Source organism: Mustela nivalis, assembly GCF_964662115.1.
Source record: "Mustela nivalis genome assembly, chromosome: 9".
Lineage (NCBI taxonomy): Eukaryota > Metazoa > Chordata > Mammalia > Carnivora > Mustelidae > Mustela > Mustela nivalis.
The window spans coordinates 44,221,145-44,242,005 of record NC_139028.1 but is presented as its reverse complement, the minus strand read 5'-3'; the positions used below and the strand labels follow the sequence as shown (position 1 = coordinate 44,242,005).

Here is a 20,861-nt window from a genome sequence, read left to right as displayed (position 1 = left end):
CTTTATTTCAATTAGAAACAACACTGTTGTCAAGCTTTCTCATCTACCCTTTGAAACCTGCTACCGTTCTGTATATTTCAAATACGTGATTACATTTCACCTCGTTCTCCAACAACTACATCAAGAAGGTACTGTTCCCTTCAGATTGTGGTGTGGAAATCAAGGTTCCCAGAGATTAAATTACTTCTAAGGTCACAAAGCTAGTAGTAGAATGAGAAGAAAAAGTTTTTAAAGCCAGGCTCTGACCCCAGGTTCAATGCCCCTTTCCCATTCTGCATTACCATTTTAGCTAACAAGAGACAATAGTGAAATTAATGTGCCTCTTTCTGTGACCACAACAGACATTTTAAAAGGCAGCAGTAATTATATATTTTGCACCACTTATGCTATCATAATATTCCATTAATGCAATATCGAGTGATTATAAGAAATGTCACCCAAAAAACCATGGGTCGGGAATAAAGGGGAAAAAAAAGACGATTCTGATGTGTTTCCAAAAGCACGTCTTGATATCATGCAGAAATGAACCTAGGCAAGAACGTTACTTCAGTGTAAAGATAGATATATATAAAGCAAATAATCAGAGTTCAGTTTTGCCAATTTTATTGAACCAATAAAATTCCTACTAATAACAATGAAATAAATTTCTGCAAGTATAAATGTGATACAGTTTAACAAAACCCATTGTTCTGTACCTATAAATAGATTTTCAAAATGTCATAAAAAGTGCAGTTATGAATTGTTGTTAACATGTTTAATACACAGTTCCTTTATTTCAAATGTGTTTGTCTTGACCCACTAACAGTTCCTTCTGCATCTGTTCAAATAATATTACCCATCCCTCCAAAAAAAAAAAAAAACACAAAGCCATTAAAGCACTCCAATATTACACATAAACTGATCCATTCAGGTCAGCTTTAGTCAGAATTGTAAAATCGGCAACATAAGAAAAATAAAACCTACTTATACATACAAAAAGCTTTCATGGGTTCTATAAACTCCTTTACGGCTGACTCCCGTGGAGGGCATAATATAGTTGAAAAGGCTTATATGGTTAACTACCTTAGACGACTACATCTAGAGCAGGGTCTGGTTTGCCAGAATGAGTTTAAAGTGGCTGTTTATCAAGTCTGCTATTTCCAGAATTGAAACTATAAATACAGGACCGCCGTTTGATGCTGAAACCTGTGTGAATCCTAAGTTGCATCAATGATCTATTTGATAAAAGCTTATTCTAATTGAAAACCTTATATAGTAAGACTGACCTATATAGCAGTCTCAAAGATCATGTCATCTGCCTCACATTAGTCCAAAGTCACGTGCTTCGTAAAAAAAAAAAAAATTACAGTAACAAAGCACAGGACTACAAAGGCAAAACATCACAGCTTCTGATTACATTGAATAAAAAGTACCAAGGAACACAAAAGATAAATCTGTATTAATACTGATGAATTAAAGAACTATAATAGACATTTCACAGCATGCTACATATATCGCTCACAACTGAAGGATAAAAGGATGTCTAAAATTGAAAGTCAAGAAGTTGGCAATCGGATTTCATGTGCAATTCAGCTACAAAGTCTTAATATATACATTCATCATGTAGCCGCCCTGCAACAATCAGGAATTTTTTTTTTTTAAAAAGAGATTTCAAGTTCAAATCCTATTTCATAAGCTAAAGGATACATCCAGTTCTTCCATGACCAGGAAAGTTATTTTCGGGTTCAAAGGAGCTAATCTGAGGAGCAAGGCCATGTTCTGAGTTGACCTGACGGGGTTCTCTGTCACCTCGCTCAGACGGTGCACGTGGATGGGACTATTCTATTAGCATGGAGAAGATGCCGGACTGGCTTGGTTGGCTTCCTGTGTCTCTTAATTTGGGCTGAAAAGAGTAGATATGAAGAGAAAGAGGAAGGGGAAAAACCGTATTTTCTTTCCGGAGAAGATCTATGGATGCAAAGAAAACATGCCCTAGACAGAGTTTGCCTCACTGTCCTTGACGAATAAGGGTACCACTGAACTCTTGCCTTTCCTTTTAGAGAACTCAGAAGAGAATTCAGAAAAGAGAAAACAGTCTCTCAACATCACAAAGGAAATGTCTTCCTACCCAGCTGATGGGTTTCCTTTATCCTTCCTTTTGATCTTTCCTGATGAGATCTGGAAGTCTGTGGAAATCTGTAAAGACCTATTAATTTAAGAAAGAGATGTAGAGCCACTATCATTTGCTAAGTGTCGAAAGGCACACACTCAGCCACTCAGAAGTCATGAACAATACTTCAGCATTTAAGACCAGAGGTTCTCTCTCCCTTTGATAATCTTTCTGTGGAAATTATACATTCATTTTTTTTAAGAGGTTCAACCGAGGGGTACAAGAAAAATAGACTGTTTTAGCAAAATTCATATACCAAAAATTCTATTTACCATACTTAGATTTACTAATGTTTGATGTTGTACTATCAGCTATAAGTAGAATGGGGTGTTTGTTCTAAAGGCTATAAGATACGTTTCATTATCTCAAAGATTTCCACAAGCACTGGGAAAATATCAGATATTCCTTCTACTCCCCCCACTCCCAGATTTTTCCTTTTTCAATTCTCTACTTCATGGTGGTGCAGTCATAATGAATTTAAAGCTAGAACGAACACCTCATGACATATGATTTAGTAAAAACCATCCCTTCAGCGTCTATTATTAAGTCTCATTTCTTAACGACACATTGATTCACTCCTGGGCCCCTGAAGGCATTTCACTAGACTCTGCTGTCCGGCTGTGTTGCTCAGGAACAGAGTGTACAGCATTCGAATACCACCTCAGATTGGAATACTTTCTACTTCCAAACAGGGTGGTTCATCCTCAGGTCAGACAACCATTGGTAGAGCTACACGCCCCCTGTTAGAAACCTGACAGGGTTTCCATCCATGAAGGACACAGCTCGGGCACTGGCTGGAGAGGAAGAACTTGCTTCTTCCTCCTCTGTGCACATGTTCAGAGTGACAAAGTCTGGATAGACCTGAAATGCAGCCAGGGGAAGACCGACTACGAAGTCAATGCATTCCCTTTCTGTCCCATCCCCTCCCTCACCCCCATGACAGCAGGGTAAGAAAGGAGATGAGAAGCTTAGTCTGACCCAGGAAAGTTTGTCCAAACTCTGATGTACCCAATTTTGTGGTATATTTTCCATGTTATATATCAAATGGGCTTGTGTGATCCAATAGGATCGTCTGAACACCCTTTGTCCCATGTCCTTCTATTAAGAACTGTGTTTCACAGCTCAAGCGACAGCAATCAAACAAGTCTCTGAAACACCAGCCGTTTCTATGCCAGAAGGTTCCTGTTCCACCGAAGGGTGATAGATCGATCTGGATTGCTAGAGAATTTTAAATGTACATTCAAATAACTTGGACTGACACCAGTCTTTATTCCCTAATATAGATCCAGTTTAGGATGGTAACTCAGTCACGTTAAAGTCCCACTAAATGCTAAGTTCTGCATGATAGAAATAGTTCCATTTCTGTATCATGTATAAATATAAAGACTTCTACTTTGATAGAAGGCAAAAATCTTCTACGATTTATTAAAATATGGAAGTAGCATTACTGAACAACAGAGAGTGAATCCATGAAAAGGTTGGATACTCTGAATTTATAGGCTCTTTGGGGATGAGGTAGAGGACAGCAAGATATTTTGGCAGTCGGGAAAGGGGAAAAAGAGCATGGGATGGACAGGACTCCACTTGGTGCAGCATGGTATCTGGTAGGGTGTCCAGGGCGAAGGTTAGCCAAAATGTAGCTGGATGGTTGAGGCATGTAGGGGAGCTGGGACAAAGTCCTGTTCTTAATGACTGGGGAAAAAGTAACTCAGAAAAGTAAATGCTGGTGATTATCAGCAGGTGGCTGGTGATGTTTGGCTTGGATGGTGGCCAAGGTGGGCTGAGGGCAGGGGTGGGGGGGAAGCAAGCGTGGAGAAGGTTGAGGCACTTGGGGGAAAGAAAGCAGGCAGGGAAGGGTGGACCGAATGCGGGTCGGAACTCCCAAAGGGAAGATTCCTTGATACTAGGTGTAGGATGCTGAGGATGGCCACACTCAGAGTGATGTTCCATGTGTTCTTTGACAACCTCTTCCTTCCTCACAGGGCTCTCTCTGCCTCTGCCTCTAGGGTCCATTTCGCCACAGCTGCTTTTGTTCTAGGTCTCACCTGAGTGGACATTGCTCACAAAGCCAAATTAGCATGGAAATCAGCTCCACACACGGAGGCATTTAAATTCTGGTGACTGAGAGGAATACATTCATGTTACAGTACTGTTCTGAGGAAAGACTCCATAATTTGATTCTCAGTCTCCAGAGGGATACAGTAGGGAAACACAGATAAAGACGACGGCCACCGGGAGTGGGTTCTGATGAGACAAATTAAGTAACTTTGCACTCGATCTGAACTGAGGGGCCGCATGTCTCTTAGGGTGCTGTGGAATTACACCACCAAGAAAATTCCGGGTACTGTTCATATATCATTATTGTTGTATACTTTTTACTTCGTGCAAGACCGCCTATTTGCAGAAAAGAAGAAAAAGTCTGTTAGATAAAGAGTTTAAGGTCTTGCTTTTCAGAGGAATGATTTTGAATTGTCTTCAAAACACAACACAACACAAAACAAAAACCTCATTTTACTACCACAGTGCAAATCATTTCTATCACATGCACTGAAATTTATTATTTTTTTTCCCTTGACGAGCTAGTTGTCTTTAAGAGTTTAAAAGAATCTTACGGTCATATTTGCATGGTGAACTATTTTTAAGTATAGATCTTTAATTTTTTGCCAATCATTTTATTTTGCCATGGCATAAAAACCCAGGATTTTTGGATTAAAAAACTCTATAAGGTGGAAGAGGAGGAAAAAAAAAAAAACTGCTCTGGATAATGTTTAGTCTTCAGAGAATTTAAGAACTTTAGGAGACTTTATAACACAATTAAAATAGGGGCTCTGGTTCATATATGGTTTTAATATAAAGTTTCCACTGAGTTTTCTGTTCTAAAAGAGCCCTGCATTGCTCTGCCATTATTTGGGTTTAAAGTCATAATTAAAGGCCAAGGCCATGGCCTGGATTCCACATTAGTCATCTTTTATGGTAAAAATACCCCAGATGGGACGAAGACTCTTCCTGGGACTAAGATAACACATGTGGTTCAAGAAGGTAAAGAAGGTAACAGGTGGTCTCATCTCAGAAAGCCTCTTTGGCGCTGATTATTGTGAGTCCATCTGAGGGGGTCTAAACTGAAGGATCAAGTGGGGCGGCTGCCACCGCCAAGCGATCCGCTTCCAGAACAGAGTTGCCTTCTGACGGGAGAGTACTCAGGTATTTCCTATGGTGATCTGAGAAATCACGAATTACTACTGAAGCTGGGAAGTGAATAGACATTGATCAAGCATATACATAGGTGGGTTGTTAGACTAATTTTAACATGATAAGCAAGGAAGTCAGAGATTTCACATTCGCATGTGCTTTTTTTTCCCCCCAAGTACACTTGCACGTTTAAAGTTTGGCACAATGTGAGCCCCCAGGTGTAGGTTAGCATACCGTAGAATCACGTCGTTACACCAATTGAACCAGATATCTCTTTTAAAAATATCACATTTTAATATAAAAAGCTATACTATAAATTACTACATAGTAAATTCAATACTCTGAAAAAATACCACCCTGGAAAACCACATCAGAATTTCAAGTTTGCGTTAGAGAAGGTTCCTAGCAAACTTGTTTAAAATGGTATTCATGCCCCGGAATGCTGCACATGCTGTAGATTACTGGGGGTGCCCTAGCACCCCCAGAAGTCGATTTTTCTAGGCTGGTTCACTGAGGTTCATAAATATATTGTTTTGTTTTTGTTTATAGGTCCAAGTGGACTTAGGTTCCTGATTACTGAGGAGATAGATCAATGCAGAGCTAAAAAGAAACTTTGCTAGAAAAGAGATCTAGTAAAGGCACTAAATATTTCCAAAACCCAAACTCCAATTACTTAATGTAAAAAATTCTGGGGGTAAAAAAATAAAAGACAAAAACTAAGTGGCCATTTTTGTTACTTACACCTTGTTTCCCCTTTTGGTCTAAAGCTCATATGGTGTTCTGTGAGAATTTCTCTTTTTCCTTTTATAAAGATCGTTTCTAATCCTGTAACACAGGTCAGCTGCACAACATAGAGGGCTATTAAATGAAAGGACTGTAGGAAAAGGAAACAAAACAAAATAAAAAGAACCAAACCCAGATGTCAAGAATAAAAGACATCCCCAACTTGAAAAGTTCTAAGGTTGGGGACATCAAATGAACATTTATGCTATCATCTATGTTTTGTCATTTTCCTACTTTCCGTGCAGTTAATACATCTCTGTATAACGTGATGCTGAATAAAATCAACATACGGTATATGCATTTAAACAGAAGAGATCTGGCATGAATTCTCTGAATAGTATCTTTAAATAAACCACCCTGTCTTAAAAAATATTAGTGATTTTTTCCTCACACGCAAGATCTCACACAAGATCCTGGGATCAAAAAATGCAGAACGGCCTCATGTTTGTAGGCTTACAGTCACCTTTGTATTTTCTTGTCTGGAACAAAATCTAAAAGAAAGCAACCTAACGTGTTGTACCAGAAACAGATGACGAATGGATAGGCCGAACAAAAACACTCATCCACGATTCTTTCATGACAAAAACTCCTACAAAACAAGTAAGGAAGTAAGTCTAAGACGAAATCTTTGTGGGAACCCTAACGGAGAATTTTGACAATATTATTTACTATGAACAAATGGAGCAGTTTTGTTTTTTGTTTTGTTTTTTTTTTTTAAATCAGCATGTTTAAAATTCAAGTCACCCTTAATTAACCAAAAAGTGTTTAAGCAGTGCAGTTGTGTCCTATTGGATAGCTGTAAGCATCTCTTTAGGCACTTCACTGGTTCATTAACACAAGACAAATTAAAGCTATAAACACATTAGGTTGTGCTCTGTGAAGATAGTCTAATCAAGCAACATAAACCAATGCAAAAATGTGACTTTTTGGATGCTTATTCCTCCCCTAAGACTTGATATTTTTTTAAAACCAGTTGTCCAAAGAGACTTTTTCCCCCCTGGGGAAGGGGGTGCTTTGGCATTAGGAAAAGAATATCGTTCAACCCCAGTAAGGCAAAAGCCTTGCGCGATAAAGAAACTGGAACAAATTTCTTTATGGCTCTGTTCAAAAGGACACTTCCGCAATGACGTAATGGGGTGGGGGGTTCCGCGGAGTACTTTTTCCCAACATATTGCACTTTTTTTTGTTGTTGCTGTTCAATCACATTAATGCATAGAAACACAACTTTTACCTCTGAATATTCAACTGTTCAACCTATTAGAAGGAAAATAACAGGAAAGAAGTTCTAAAGGCCTACTAGGAAAAAAATACAAGTATATTAACCTTCCTCTGCTTAACTGCAATACAGAAAACACTATGAGAAAAGAAAAATGTGCAAAGAAACTTTTTGGTCAATCTTGTGTGGGTACAGGCTTGGACGTGCCGACCGAATGAACTGTGAGCAGCTCTGAGAGCACTGATTATCCCGGTGACCGAGGATGGCTGTCCGTGATAGAAAGGATTGTACATAATTTCACTTTTAATATATACATCTGATATGGAAAACGGAAACTTCTGTTTCCGAAGAGAAAGAAAACAGCTGAATTTGGCATTTCAGTAGCATGCTATAGAATTCATCATGATTAATTTCACATTAAATTATGGACAATGGCTGTATCACATTTCACGTTATCGCCAATAGCAGTAAAAAAACCAAAACCAAAACAAAACAAAAAACAAACAAAAAAACCCAAAAACAAACAAAAAAAACCCCCACAAACAGTGCCTGACAAATAATCTCCTGGGGACACAGACACGTGTCCTGTGAGCAGCTTAATTCAACAGCGCATGCTTCTCCTCCACCAGATTTAGGACACAACATTAAAGTTTAGAATGGCCAGAGGAGGTCATTCTATGCTGAATTCCACTAGCTGAAAAACAATTGCTTGAGCAGATTGTAAGCGCTTTTCCTTACTTAAAAAAAAAAAAAAAAAAAAAAAAAAGGAAAGAAAAGAATACACATACGTACAAACCCCAAAGCGCTGAAGTTAAGCATTAATAAACCAGGTTCATGATTTATGATCAGTATCCAAAAAATCCAGCTATAAAACAATGCAAAGTAGTGCTCCTCAGTATTATTTTTGCAATTGTTAGTAATGTTAAGCATCAAGAAAAAGAAAACACGTCATTGCACATTACAGCCGCCAGAAAGAACGGCTAAACTTTGCCACTAGAGAATTGAAAATTTTTGATGCTACATCACAAACAGCTTCTGATGTGTGTCTTGTGTGAAAAGGTCTTTCCACACGTAGGACATTTTCGCTGGGTGATGATGCTATCAGGTCAAATGCCGAGTTATGGCACGAAGCGCATAAAGGAGTTCAGCCTGCATCCGCGCTTCCATTAGAAGTAGATTCACATGAACCTAGAAATGAAAATGTTATCTCCTTAGTGACCGGTATAAACAACTGAAAAAACTTACTTTTTTTCTTTAAACATATCAGACATTCATGAACGTTTACCATGCAAATGGGTGTTATCTACACACATAAATGATGTAACGCTCATTGACGAAAGCTGTTCAAAAAAAAAGCAATGGGTCTTGTGAGCAGTGAAAATGACTGTTAAAAGCCTGGAAAATACCAATCATTATGTCAAGATATATATTAGGAAAAGCCAACCAATCTCCTGGATTATGCAATAACTTTTAAACACATACACACACACACACACACACACACACACACACACACATATACACACAAGAATACTATGCAGCCATCAAAACCCCCCAAATCTTGCCATTTGCAATGGTGTGGATGCACCTAGAGGCTATTACGCTAAGTAGAAATAAGTAAATCAGAGAAAGACAATTATCATATGATCTCACTGATATGAGGAATTTGAGAGGCAGGGCGGGGCGGTCATGGGGGAAGGGAGGGAAAAACGAAACAAGATTGGAGGGAGACAAACCATAAGAGACTGTTGGTCTCAGGAAACAAACTGAGGATTGCTGGAGGGGAGTGGGTGGGAGGGACAGGGTGGCTGGCTGATGGACAATGAGGAGGGTATGTGCTATGGTGAGCGCTGTGAATTGTGTAAGACTGATGAATAACAGACCTGTACCCCTGAAACAAATAATACATTATATATTAATAATATATATATACATATGTATATGTATATATATATTTATTTATAAATAAATAATTTATATTTATTTCCTGCAAGTGCTACTATCTTTCACTCATCAAATCTTATAGGTCTAAATCTTAGAGGTCTAAAAATCAGCTCTACACTCACTAGAGCCTATGTTCATTACTTGGAAAGCTTTTAAACAACATTTTTAAACAATATTTCTTACTGGATCCTTGAAAGATCCTTAGGTAAAAACCTGAAGCCTAAAGCAGTTTGTAATTAGCGTCTGGTCCTTGTTAGATTTGGGTAGCTCCCTGTAGTCTTTCAGATACAACTGTGAACAAGCCTCTAAGTTTTGGGGGAGATACACCCTAGCTGATAGATTAAAATGAATATCCACTTTTTTTTTTTGAAATTTACTACAATGTTTTTGATATTATATTTATTTTTATAATGTTCTACAGGTTAGACATGCTGTTAGGTATATTCTCTTGATGAGTAAAGAGAATTTCTAGATACAACCTGGTAAAGGCAGAAAATCTATTACAAACATATAAACAGAGCATAAAGATCCATCAAGAAGTATGCTGGCGGTAACATGGGTGTTTATCTGATGTGGGATTGTCTCTAAGGCTTCAAAAAAATCGCTTAGGTTTGGAGGTCATAACAGCCTCTGCCAAGGTCATAGAATTAACTAGTGATTATTGGGACCCTAAAGAGATTTTTTTTTACTCTCAAAATCTTGGAAACTGGTATACATGGAAGATTCTTCGACTTACAGGTTGAAAAGACCTAGGATATAATGTTGGTAGAGATCCTTAACATTTATTAGGTCTTAAACAATGATTTCTATACATTTCATCCAAAGAAATATTCTTATATAATGGTACATACATTTGGCTCAAAGGTCATGCATTAGATTATCAAAATACTAAATTACCAAGTTGGAATGAGAAACTGTTGTTCTAATAAGTCAACTCTAGTGGCTAGAGTTAATCCCTAATCCAACATACCTTCTGGGCCTGGCCCGATCATTAGGTTTGATTTTTATAAATCATGAGAATGGTAGACATTTGCCTAAAGGTACTTTAAAAATACCAATATCTGGACCCAGCCTTTCAAAGGCTGATGCTACAAGTGTGCTGTACCCACAACACTGGCTGAAACACAGAACCAAAATTTAGTTAATATTCAGTAAACTGGAATTTAAACACATTTTGAAAAGACAGCCGAATGATGTCACTTCTTTTCATGGCACTAACTTATCAATATTTTCCTGTATAATGTTTGCTGATCGTTACTAATTATACCAGACACAGGCCTAAGGTGTCTATAACGTCGAGTCATGAAACACACCTTTTCTGAGTGCTTGAACTGACGCCAGTAACTATCATACATGCGCTTGGTGGTTCTCTCTGGATAGCAGGTCACTGTCTTAATGTAAACCTTCAGGCTTCGTTCAAGTAATTGATTAACTTCTCCATAATCATAGTCATCATACCTACGGGCCAAAGACAAATAAAAAAATCAAAATTTCTGATTTCTAAGTCGGTATCAAGAGATGTTTACAGTCTAGCAATTCAATACCAAAAACTCATTAACTAATTGTTGTCACAAATATTTCTGGGTGTTTGTTAGGTGCTGTGTCCTTTCCATGGAGCTTTCTAGGCACTGGTGATACAGAGATGAACAGAATAAACGAAGATCTCCAGTCCCATGGAGTTTAAATCCTACTGGAGAAGAAAGTTAAAACATAGACAAGCATGTGATCTGTTGGGGGCTGTTCACTGCTGTGGAGGGAAAGGGAAAGGGGTTTGTGAGAAGAAAAGCTGCGCTTTTTAGGCAGGGGGTAAGACTGTTCTCTGAGGAGAAGGTGTCAGCGGAGAGCCCTGAGGTGGGAGTCATCATGGGGGGCAGAGGGAGTGACCCACTGTGTCCCACGCTGCTGATGAATCAAATGCGACAGGAACTGAGCCCTGAGCCCTGGGAGCAGGCGTGAGGAGGGTCACAGGCAACCTCGCCCAAGAGGGGTTTTGTTGGTGTGGTGCTGTAGTGCATTCAAGAGGGAATGGGGGATAAAATAGTGAGCAAGTAAACAACACTTTGTCAAAGAGATGGGCTGTGTGTGGGAGCAGGAAGACAAGGCAAAGGCTAGAGGGCAAAGAAGGAGGAAGAAAGGAATTTTTTCTAAAGATGAGAGAAGTCACAGCAGTGTGTATATACTGATGGGAAAGATCCAGTGAAGAGGGTAAAGTTGGTTTTGCAAGAGAGAGAGGGAAGAATTTTTTTTTTTTTTTAAAGTAGGGGCTTGAACTTAAGACCGTGAGATCAAGACCAGAGCTGAGATCAAGAGTTGGATGCTTAACTGACTGAGACACCCAGGGTCCCCAGGAACAAGGAACTTTTATTTTTATTTATAGTTGACATATCGTATGATATTAGTGATAGGTGTAGGACACAGTGATTCAGCATTAATATGCTCCACAAAATGCTCCCCACCAATGTAGTTACCATCTGTCACCATACAAAGTCATTATAATCTTACTAACTGAAGTCCCTGGGCTGAGACACTGCATCTCCATGACTTACTTTGTAACTGGAACTTTGACCTCTCGATCCCCTTTACCCACTTAGCCCTCTCCTTCCTCTCCCCCAGTAGCCATCAGTTTGTTCTCTGTATCAGTCTGTTTCTGTTTCTGTTGCTATTGCTGTTTGCTTTTTAGATTTACCCTCAGGTCACAGAGATCTCAAGCAGGCAGAGAGGCAGGCAGAGAGAGAGGGAGGGAAGCAGGCTCCCCGCTGAGCAGAGAGCCCGGGGCTTGATCCCAGGACCTTGGGATCATGACCTGAGCCAACGGCAGAGGCTTAACCGACTGAGCCACCCAGGAGCCCCCCTTCAGTTAATTTTTAACCCAAACATATGCTTAGTTAAAAAATAAGAATTCAAAAATCTTATATGAGCTTTATTTGGTAGCATCCAACATGTTAATATAATCACCATAACATCTGTCATGTATCGTCTTGAACATAATTTATCACAATTGAATTGAATTGTTAGTATTTATTTTTCTTCAAGTAGGTAGTTATGACGTATGTGTTTTAAAATGTGATGATTCAGTGTTAAGTTATTGTCTGGAATGATATATGAGCAAACAGCATAGTTAACTACCATCATGCCCGTGTCTTCTAGGTAGAATGCTTGACTATTAGCTGATGTTTCAGGAAATTTTTTTTACATTAAAATGATAGAAAATACTTTGCTTAGCAAATTGAATTCTAACTCCATGCCATAAAGGCTTTCTGTGACTATATTAGAAAGGAGAAAGTAGAGTCAAATTGAATGTATTCGTAACTGGGCATTTTTTCTTTCTGCAAATCTATCTCCATAAATGCCTTCAAAACCCAGCTCAAAAAGGCACATTCTCCCAAAAAAGCTTTCCTGATTAGACCATTCAATCTCACTCACTCATTTACTCACTGTCCTCTCCATGCCAAATTTCTAAATTTAGAGGCCATTAATTTATATTGACTGATAGTTTCATTTCAGTGTTCTTATGTGAGCTTTATGAAGACACAATCTATCCCAGTTTTATTTATACCCTAATTACCATTCCTTTAAAATAAACAAACAAACCAGCATTTATTACAGTGGGCCGAAGAGGCACAATAAACGTTCTTTAACTGCCTAATTCTTCCAGGAAGGATACTTAAATTGAGTCCGATTCTCTTGTATCCCCCAATGATTACTGATACTTTTTTTTTCCCTCCTTAGTAAATTCTCATTACTGTATTTACAGGTGCATGCTAAGATTCTGAACAGTCAAACAAGAAAAAATGTTCTTCTATAAACTGGAAGTCATTTTTCAAAATCAGAAGTCCACTTGTAGTATTTTTCTCCCCAGGGCTTTATAGCACTAAAAAGAACGGGAGCAGAACTTGGGTCAGAACTGTCACTTAGAAATGTTTAAAATGGTCTTGACCACAAACGTACCTGATTCCAAACATACAGTGAACGTAGTTAAATAAAGCTCTGCGCAGCGTGGTTGTGTCAACATCCTCATGGGAGGCCATAGTGTTATAGGTGAGATTGTAGACCATGCGGAACTTCTCATCAAGAAGATGTCCAATGTCAGAATAAAGTCTGTTCACCAGGGAGAACCCATGATTTTCCCAGGTATAGTCCTGAAAGAAGAAATTGTATCCAGTTACCAAATGGGCATTCTCCATTTAAATTCCATGTTTGTGGGAAACAACTACTGAAGCAAGGAAGTGAAGATATTTCAAATGTATTCTAAGTTGACAGGCTTACTAAGAATCCTTCACATCGGTTCTTGGATCGGAGCGCCATGCAGTTTCCTCAGTGGGGTTCCTGGTTGGACATATTGGTGATGAACTCTGGCCTCCCCCTGAAGTCGGGTACTATGCAAACTACATCCTTATCTGGAAGAGCCCCAGGAAATCTGAGAAAATTCCCATGTGACCAAACCTACTCAGTGATACGGACAATTAGCAGATTAGTGAAACAAGTGCAAAGGAGTCTGTCTTAATTCAAACTTCCACTCTCTTGGAAGCCACATCGCTACTGTGACTCTGGCCTCTAGGGGTTTTGGTGGGGTAGCCCTTAATCCCAGAACTACTGGTATATGATCTTACTACAAAATGCCATTTTATTATAAATGTAACTTTGTCGCTTGATTTTCTCCCTGCTCCTTAAGAAAAAAAAAGGCTATGAACATTATACAATTACCATGTAATGTTGCAAGTAACCGAATGAAACCATTTCCTTTTGCCTTCTTAGAGGCGGAAACATTGAAATAATTTATCTACTGGGAGATCAAATTAGACTGGGCCAAAAACGAGATTACATAAAAAGATCTACAGACTCTATCAATTTAGAAGGCAATGGACTTACATCTCAACATTTCACAGTTAAAACGACAATATTTCTTCTCTAGTTTCTCTGAGTTAAAGGCATCTTATACCTGAGCTCGGAATGTTGGCAAATGTTCTTCTCCTCGTCTGGCAAAGTCCTCATACCCAAAACCAGGGTCTTCAATATATCGGGAGACATCAGATGTTATAATCATGTCATCTTCAAAATCTGAGGACAATAATGAACAATCTAGAATAAAGGAAACTGTGCATAGAACAATGAAATGCGCCATTTCCCTCCACTTTTTAGCTTTCCCATGGATTTTCAAAGTGACAATATTGACTTCTTGGCTTATGTCTGAATTCAATTTCAGTTCAACTGTGTTACAGAATACTGGTGATCTTAACATTTAACTGTACTTGTCTGGGCAAAAACATGCCTCCACTGAAACAGCTAAGCAGTAGCCGTGAAGAATCAACATCCTAGCTTTCCTTATTCAGAAGAGGAAGATGGCACAGTGCTTTGAGTACAGAGCTTAAACATTTTTTGAACTCTTATTTGATGAAGTGGGTTATGGGGAAAGAGAAGACAGGAAGGTGAAAGGTAACTTGAGTGGACTTTAATGTTAAGATAGAATTTGTGAAAATTTAATAGTACGTCATATAGATGTGTTCATGCTGAAAATCAGTGCAATCTCATCCATTTTTGGCTCACAAAGAGGCATTTGGGGAGAAGGTCTGGGAAGGGAATTGGAACAAGGAGGAAAGTGACCTTCTGGGTGCCACCATTATTCAGAGCTGGCTTGGGCACTAGAATAGGAAGGGTCAGTTTGAGAAAATCCATTGAGTTTGACACCTAACCCACGTGCGCTTTTCTATGTACATGGAAATAAAAAAGCATATAAAGTATGAAGTAAAACAATGTGTTGATAAGATTGTGATCAGAATATTATAAGTGGCATTCAGGAAGATTGGAAGACTACAACAATCTTTTAAGATGGCTGATTTCTGCATACTTGATAATATTAAAAATCTACCAGTGAAAAATTTAAGAGCCAAATGCATGTTAATTTTGCTTCAAGAAAATTCTCACTCACTTTTTTTTAGGGTAGTTAGTCTGTCTTTATAATTACTTTTTTTTATTTCAATCACCGAAAGGGAATGAACAGCTTTTATTTACCAACTCCTATTCTAGAAAATGAACATAATGTTTTCAAAATTTAAAAAAAGGCTCCTTCAATGCAAAGAACAATATTTTCTTATTAAGAATTTTAATCAATATCAAATAAATGTAATACTTAATAATTAATAAACAACTAGTAAACAGTTTCTAAAACAATTTTTTAGCATTTTATTTACTTACTTGAGAAAGAGAAAGATAGCAGAAACATGAGGTGGTGAGAGGGGCATAGGGACAGAGAGAAGCAGACTCCTTGCTGAGCAGAAAGCCCTACTTGGGGCTCCATCCCAGGACCCTGAGATCATGACCTGAGCTAAAGGCAGATGTTTAACCCACTGAGTCATTCAGGCGCCCCACCTAAACAATTTGATGGCATAAGAACTGGACAGTCTTGAGAGGTTTAAAAGAACAGTTACAATTACAGTAATTCATCCAAAAGATCTAGTAAATTAGTAGTGTCTTCATTATCTTACTCTTTGCTATTTCATGAAAATCCTAGCAATAATTACTCTTTCCTCACAAGGTTGAATCCTTAGGTCACTGCCATGGACTAATAGGGTGCTCGATAATGGCAGGAAAGATCAACTACCCAGGCTATCCAACTCTGGAAATATTAAAGTTCTTACCTAACTTCTTTATTACCCATGATGCAAAGAGACTGACATTTGTTGAGCACTTTTTAAATTTGTTTATCACGAGAGCCCAAGCAGAGAGAGTGGCAGGGCAGAGGGAGAAGCAGGCTCCCTGCTCAGCGCTGAGCAGGGAGCCTGATGTGGGACTTGATCCCAGGACTCTGGGACATCACCTGAGCCAAAGGCAGACATTTAACTGACTGAGCCACCAAGGCGTCCCTGCTGAGTACTTAATATACACCAGGTACTATGCTATATGCTTAATATCAATTTTTCGTTTTATTAACGCAAAAAGAAATACCTTCTTAAGAAATTAGTAAACTAACTGTAAGCTTCTAGTAGCACTGTCTGTACCGTAAGAACGAACTACAATGCAAATTAGTTTAGGATGGTGTGGCAAATTTGTGAACTCTGAACTACTTAATCTGATCGGAAGCTTTTAAGTGACTTTCAGTTTTCTAAAGTGAAATCTTGGGCTTATCCCTAGCCCAACCCACGACAGCTGCTTTGTCTCCTTGGTCTGCAGAACTCTGTTCGGGTAAATGGAAACACGCGAAAAATGGCGTTTTCAATGTTCTGTCTCTCCATATTTACGAACGAGGTTATGTTTCCTTAATTCAGTCCATCACATACTAATCAACAGAAACAAAGAAAAAAAAATCGAAAATGTGGTTAGTGATCACCGACCCTGCTAAGAACACTAGGAGTTTTGTGGGCTGTGAAGTAAAATCAAACCCAGGAAGGTGAGTGAGAACTAAAGTCTGCAAAACAAGTTTCTCCCCTGATGTGATCTCTCCACCCACACTGCACAAGCAGTTGATTTCACTGGGCAAATACCGATTCTGGAGTTGACGATCACACAGCTGGTTCATTTGATGTTGATGTTAGTTTCTGATTTGCCCATAAACATTTTCAACTTGTCATACGACTTTGAAACATTTTAAAATAAACAATAATGAGCACCTGGACTCCAACAAGATAGAATTTATCCTATGAATAATATCCATTTATTCATTTTAAAATTAGGAGTCAATCAAGACCTGTCTTCTAGACCATTTTGTTCATAGAAAGAAATGTACACAGGTCTCTCATACTACAGATCGTTTTTTTCAAATTTAAGAAGATCAGTACTCTGATCAACAAATCTAAAACTCTAATTTCAATTCTTTTTTTTTTTTTAAGATTTTATTTATTTATTTGACAGAAAGAGATCACAAGCAGGCAGAGAGGCAGGCAGAGAGAGAGGGGGAAACAGGCTCCCTGCTGAGCAGAGAGCCCGATGCGGGGCTAGACCTGAGCCGAAGGCAGAGGCTTAACCCACTGAGCCACCCACGCACCCCTCCAATTTAATTCTAACTAAACAAATATTTCCAAGTCTGGACTCAAAGGAAATAGCATTTTGCACATTGGCTCAATTCTGCTGTCCCAAACATAATGCAGAAAACGCTCTATTATAGTAACGGAACAGCCTTCTAACTTGAAAAACAAAAAAAGAGTAAGAGCTGGTTAACTCTTACCAAGCTATGGAATACTACCTCTGTAGAACATTTTAAACATTTATTTTCTTCCAAAGGCTTGAACAGCTATTCTTAGAATCTCCACATGGAATCTGGAATGCTTTATCACACAGGTCAAACCAAGAAATTCATTATAGAAAAAAATACATTTCTATTTCCATTTTAAAACATGGTAAGGTTATAAAAAGGACTCATGTAGCTACTCCACAGAGTCATTTTTCTGTTACCTTTGTGTGACCAGCAAATGTAGTACTGGGAATGCTGAAGGGTAAACAACGAAATGACTTATTTCCTTGTCTGATTTACAAATGATACAGCCTCTTCTGTCAAAACTAGAACATAATTTTTGGCGACAACCTAAGACTTGCTAGTCAAAATTCACCACCGTACGCAGCAGGAGTCCCTACTCAAGGATTCAAGAAGGTAGAGGCGGGGGTTCAAAATATATTTTCAAGGGGTGCCTAAGTAGCTCAATCAGTTAAGTGTCCAACTCTTGATCTCAGCTCGGGGCTTCATCTTGGGGTCATGAGTTCAAGATCCACGTTAGGCTCCATGCTGGGTGTGGAGTCTACTCAATAAGAAAACAAAACAAAACAAAACAAAACAAAACAAAACAAAAGAAGCTCTCAGAAGAGCTTTGATTAAAGAAACAAAATCTATTTTTTAAAATAATTTTTTATTTTTTTATAAACATATAATGTATTATTAGCCCCAGGGGTACAGGTCTCTGAATTGCCAGGTTTACACACTTCACAGCACTCACCATAGCAGGAAACAAAATCTATTTTCAACATTAAAAAACGACTAAGGGAAATAAAACATTTATATCCCTCAAGCTCTAGTGATGTTCGAGAAGCTCTTAAAAATTAATGTCTAAAAGCAAATAAAGGGGCACCTGGGTGGCTCAGTGGGTTAAAAGCAAATAGAGATTACTAGCCTTAATAAAAATCTTTACATTTTATAATCTTGGTTTCCCTTGAAGGTTCACCCTAGGCTTATGATTTTCCTCTGTCCCATGTGTTCCCTCTGGATGGTTTTTTATAAACAACTCTCCTGGTTTTAACGCCCAATAATATGCTGATAATTTCCAAAATTTTGTCTGGAGTTTAAAAGCCTGTCCTGACCTTCAGACCATCTGCCAGGCCCTCAGTACTGTGGGTGGTTTGTAGACTGGCAGCCTGGCCACCACGAGGAGGAATGAGAGCCACGTTTCCTCTCAGTTCCTAGACCAGACTGAATCAGAATCCGCCTATCGGTGAGATTCCCAAGTGACACAATGCAATGGAAGGTTAAGAAGCAGTATACTAGACATCTCCAGACTTCAGGTTTTACAGGCCTCTTAGCTCAAAATGTCCAAAATACGACAGGCTGCATGCTTCTTAAGGCTAGAAATGTTATCATGATAAAGCCTCTGTTTACCTAACCGACCTATGTGATGACATTACCTGCTTCATGATTTATGCCCAATCGCTCCTGTGCCCAGCATCCTGTTTCCTTAGGAGGGGGCCTTGGCTCCATCGATTATTTACCACCAACGCCAGCCACTGCCTGACTCCCTTGCATTTGAGTCCCTAAGACTGGAGGAAGTCTTCCTCAAGGACCCCTTCTATGCACACTCTTTCCCCACTGAGGCTGGGTTCATATACTGCTCACACTCTGCTATGGATTGAAACTGTTTCTCTCCCATCAGCAAGGAGTGTGCCCGGAAGGCAGGAATCGTCTCTTATTTATCCTGAAAACTTTAGTACCCACTACAGGGCTGAGAACATTAAGGGTACTCAGTAGCTGCAGAATGGATATTAAGGCAATAACTAAAACACCACGTTTCTTTATTTGGGATTTCCTGCTGCTTAGAAGCTCTGAGAAACTAGAACTTAATATAGTCAATGTGGTTGATAAAATCTTTCATAAAAAAGACCACAGGGGAGATGATATAAAGGGTTTTTGTTCTTTCTGGCGAAACTTCTGAGAACTACTGGTCAATGCTATGTTTAACATTAACAAACAAGATATGGCCCAATCAGTTACCCTCGGAATTTTAAGACTAACTGTCCTTAAGACTGAACATTTCTTAAACCAATGGAACTCTATTTTTAAAATGTTATGTAGATTGATGACTTTGGAGGGCTTCAGTTTTCTACTGTCAATGCTATTTTTTAAAAGACTTATTTTATTTATTTTAGAGAGAGAGAGAAAGAGAGAGAGTAGAGGGAGGGACACAGGGAGACGGAGAGAGAGAATCTCAAGCAGACTCCTCGGGGCTCGATCTCATGGCTCTGGGATCATGACTTGAGCTGAAACCAAGAGTCAGATACTCAACTGACTGAACCACTCAGGCACCCCAAGGCTATTTTAATAACATTTACTATGTGATGTTCAATATCTTTTTAGTCAAGACTGAAAAACTGTCTAATTCAAAGTCTCTTAGAGCATTAGGGGGTAAAAAGTATCTTTTTAAGACTAGAGCAAAGACGTCTAGCTTTTAATACAGAATGAATTCCTTCAAATTCAGTATAAGAAAATGACCTAAATAATGCATTTTTATAAAATCCCAAAGATGTCTCCAAAGAAATGCAAATGCGAGTACAATGTAATTTTAGAACTGATCTGGAAAAGTAGCAGCGCAAGAACAATCCTCCCACATACTCCCCACACGCAAAAAAGGCAGAGATGCATGTGTTGTTTTTTTTTTAAATTTTATCTATTGAAAGAGGATTTCACTTATCACTTAAAAACATCAGAAAAGTAGAACAAATTAGGTATCTCTATCTAGCTTTACAGGCAACTGCTCTGGCTTCAAATCGTGTTTTATCCAGGATGAGTGTGGACTACAAGGTTGGGAGTCCCTCTCAACTTGACCTGGAGTGTATTCAAAGATGCACCAAAAGAAGGGGTGGGGAACAGCATCAGGGGGGCTGTAGGAGGAGGAAATAAAAGAGACATGGTAGTAGAGGCACTCTTACAGATCCGTATGGAAAACATGGAACGTGGTCTGTCAGGGATGCAACAACTCAAAGGCAAAGACAGTACAGGGCAGGCTGGGGGAGCTCACCTGAATGTGGAAAGGAGTGAAAAGTGTCTCCAGAGACCACAAAAAGACTTTCCTTCTTCTCCTTCTCAAAACGAGTGGTCATTTCTTCCTGAGATGCCTCTTCATCTTCCCTCTCTTCTCGAAGTCTCTTCATTCTGTCCATCAAGGCCTCTAGCTCACTTAGGGAATCGACAATCTGGAGCCAGGTAAGATGGTGTTGGGTGTTAGTAATACCAAGAATTATTCCGGTAAAGGTTCCTGTCTAGTAAATGCCACCTGACTATGTACAGAGGTGTGGACCCTTAAGTTCCTAAGTGGGTTTTCCATTAATGCCAAAGAAAATCAAATGACAGATTCAAACGTTTTCCAGAGTATGATGTTTTTGCTGCAG

General features: G+C 38.9%; 1 protein-coding gene across 3 annotated transcripts in view; it reads right to left on the bottom strand.

Annotated features, from left to right (window-relative positions):
• Positions 1-586: 586 nt before the first annotated feature.
• SESN3 (sestrin 3) overlaps positions 587-20,861 on the bottom strand; it is a 73,435-nt gene continuing 53,160 nt past the window's right edge. For all 3 annotated transcript variants that reach the window (XM_082683382.1, XM_082683383.1, XM_082683384.1), the window contains 5 exons: positions 20,492-20,666; positions 14,221-14,339; positions 13,230-13,420; positions 10,595-10,739; positions 587-8,525 (listed from right to left, as the gene is read on the bottom strand). In XM_082683382.1, the coding sequence (XP_082539508.1) occupies positions 8,439-8,525; positions 10,595-10,739; positions 13,230-13,420; positions 14,221-14,339; positions 20,492-20,666 (717 nt within the window). In that variant the 3' untranslated portion in view covers positions 587-8,438. The remainder of the gene's footprint in view (positions 8,526-10,594; positions 10,740-13,229; positions 13,421-14,220; positions 14,340-20,491; positions 20,667-20,861) is intronic.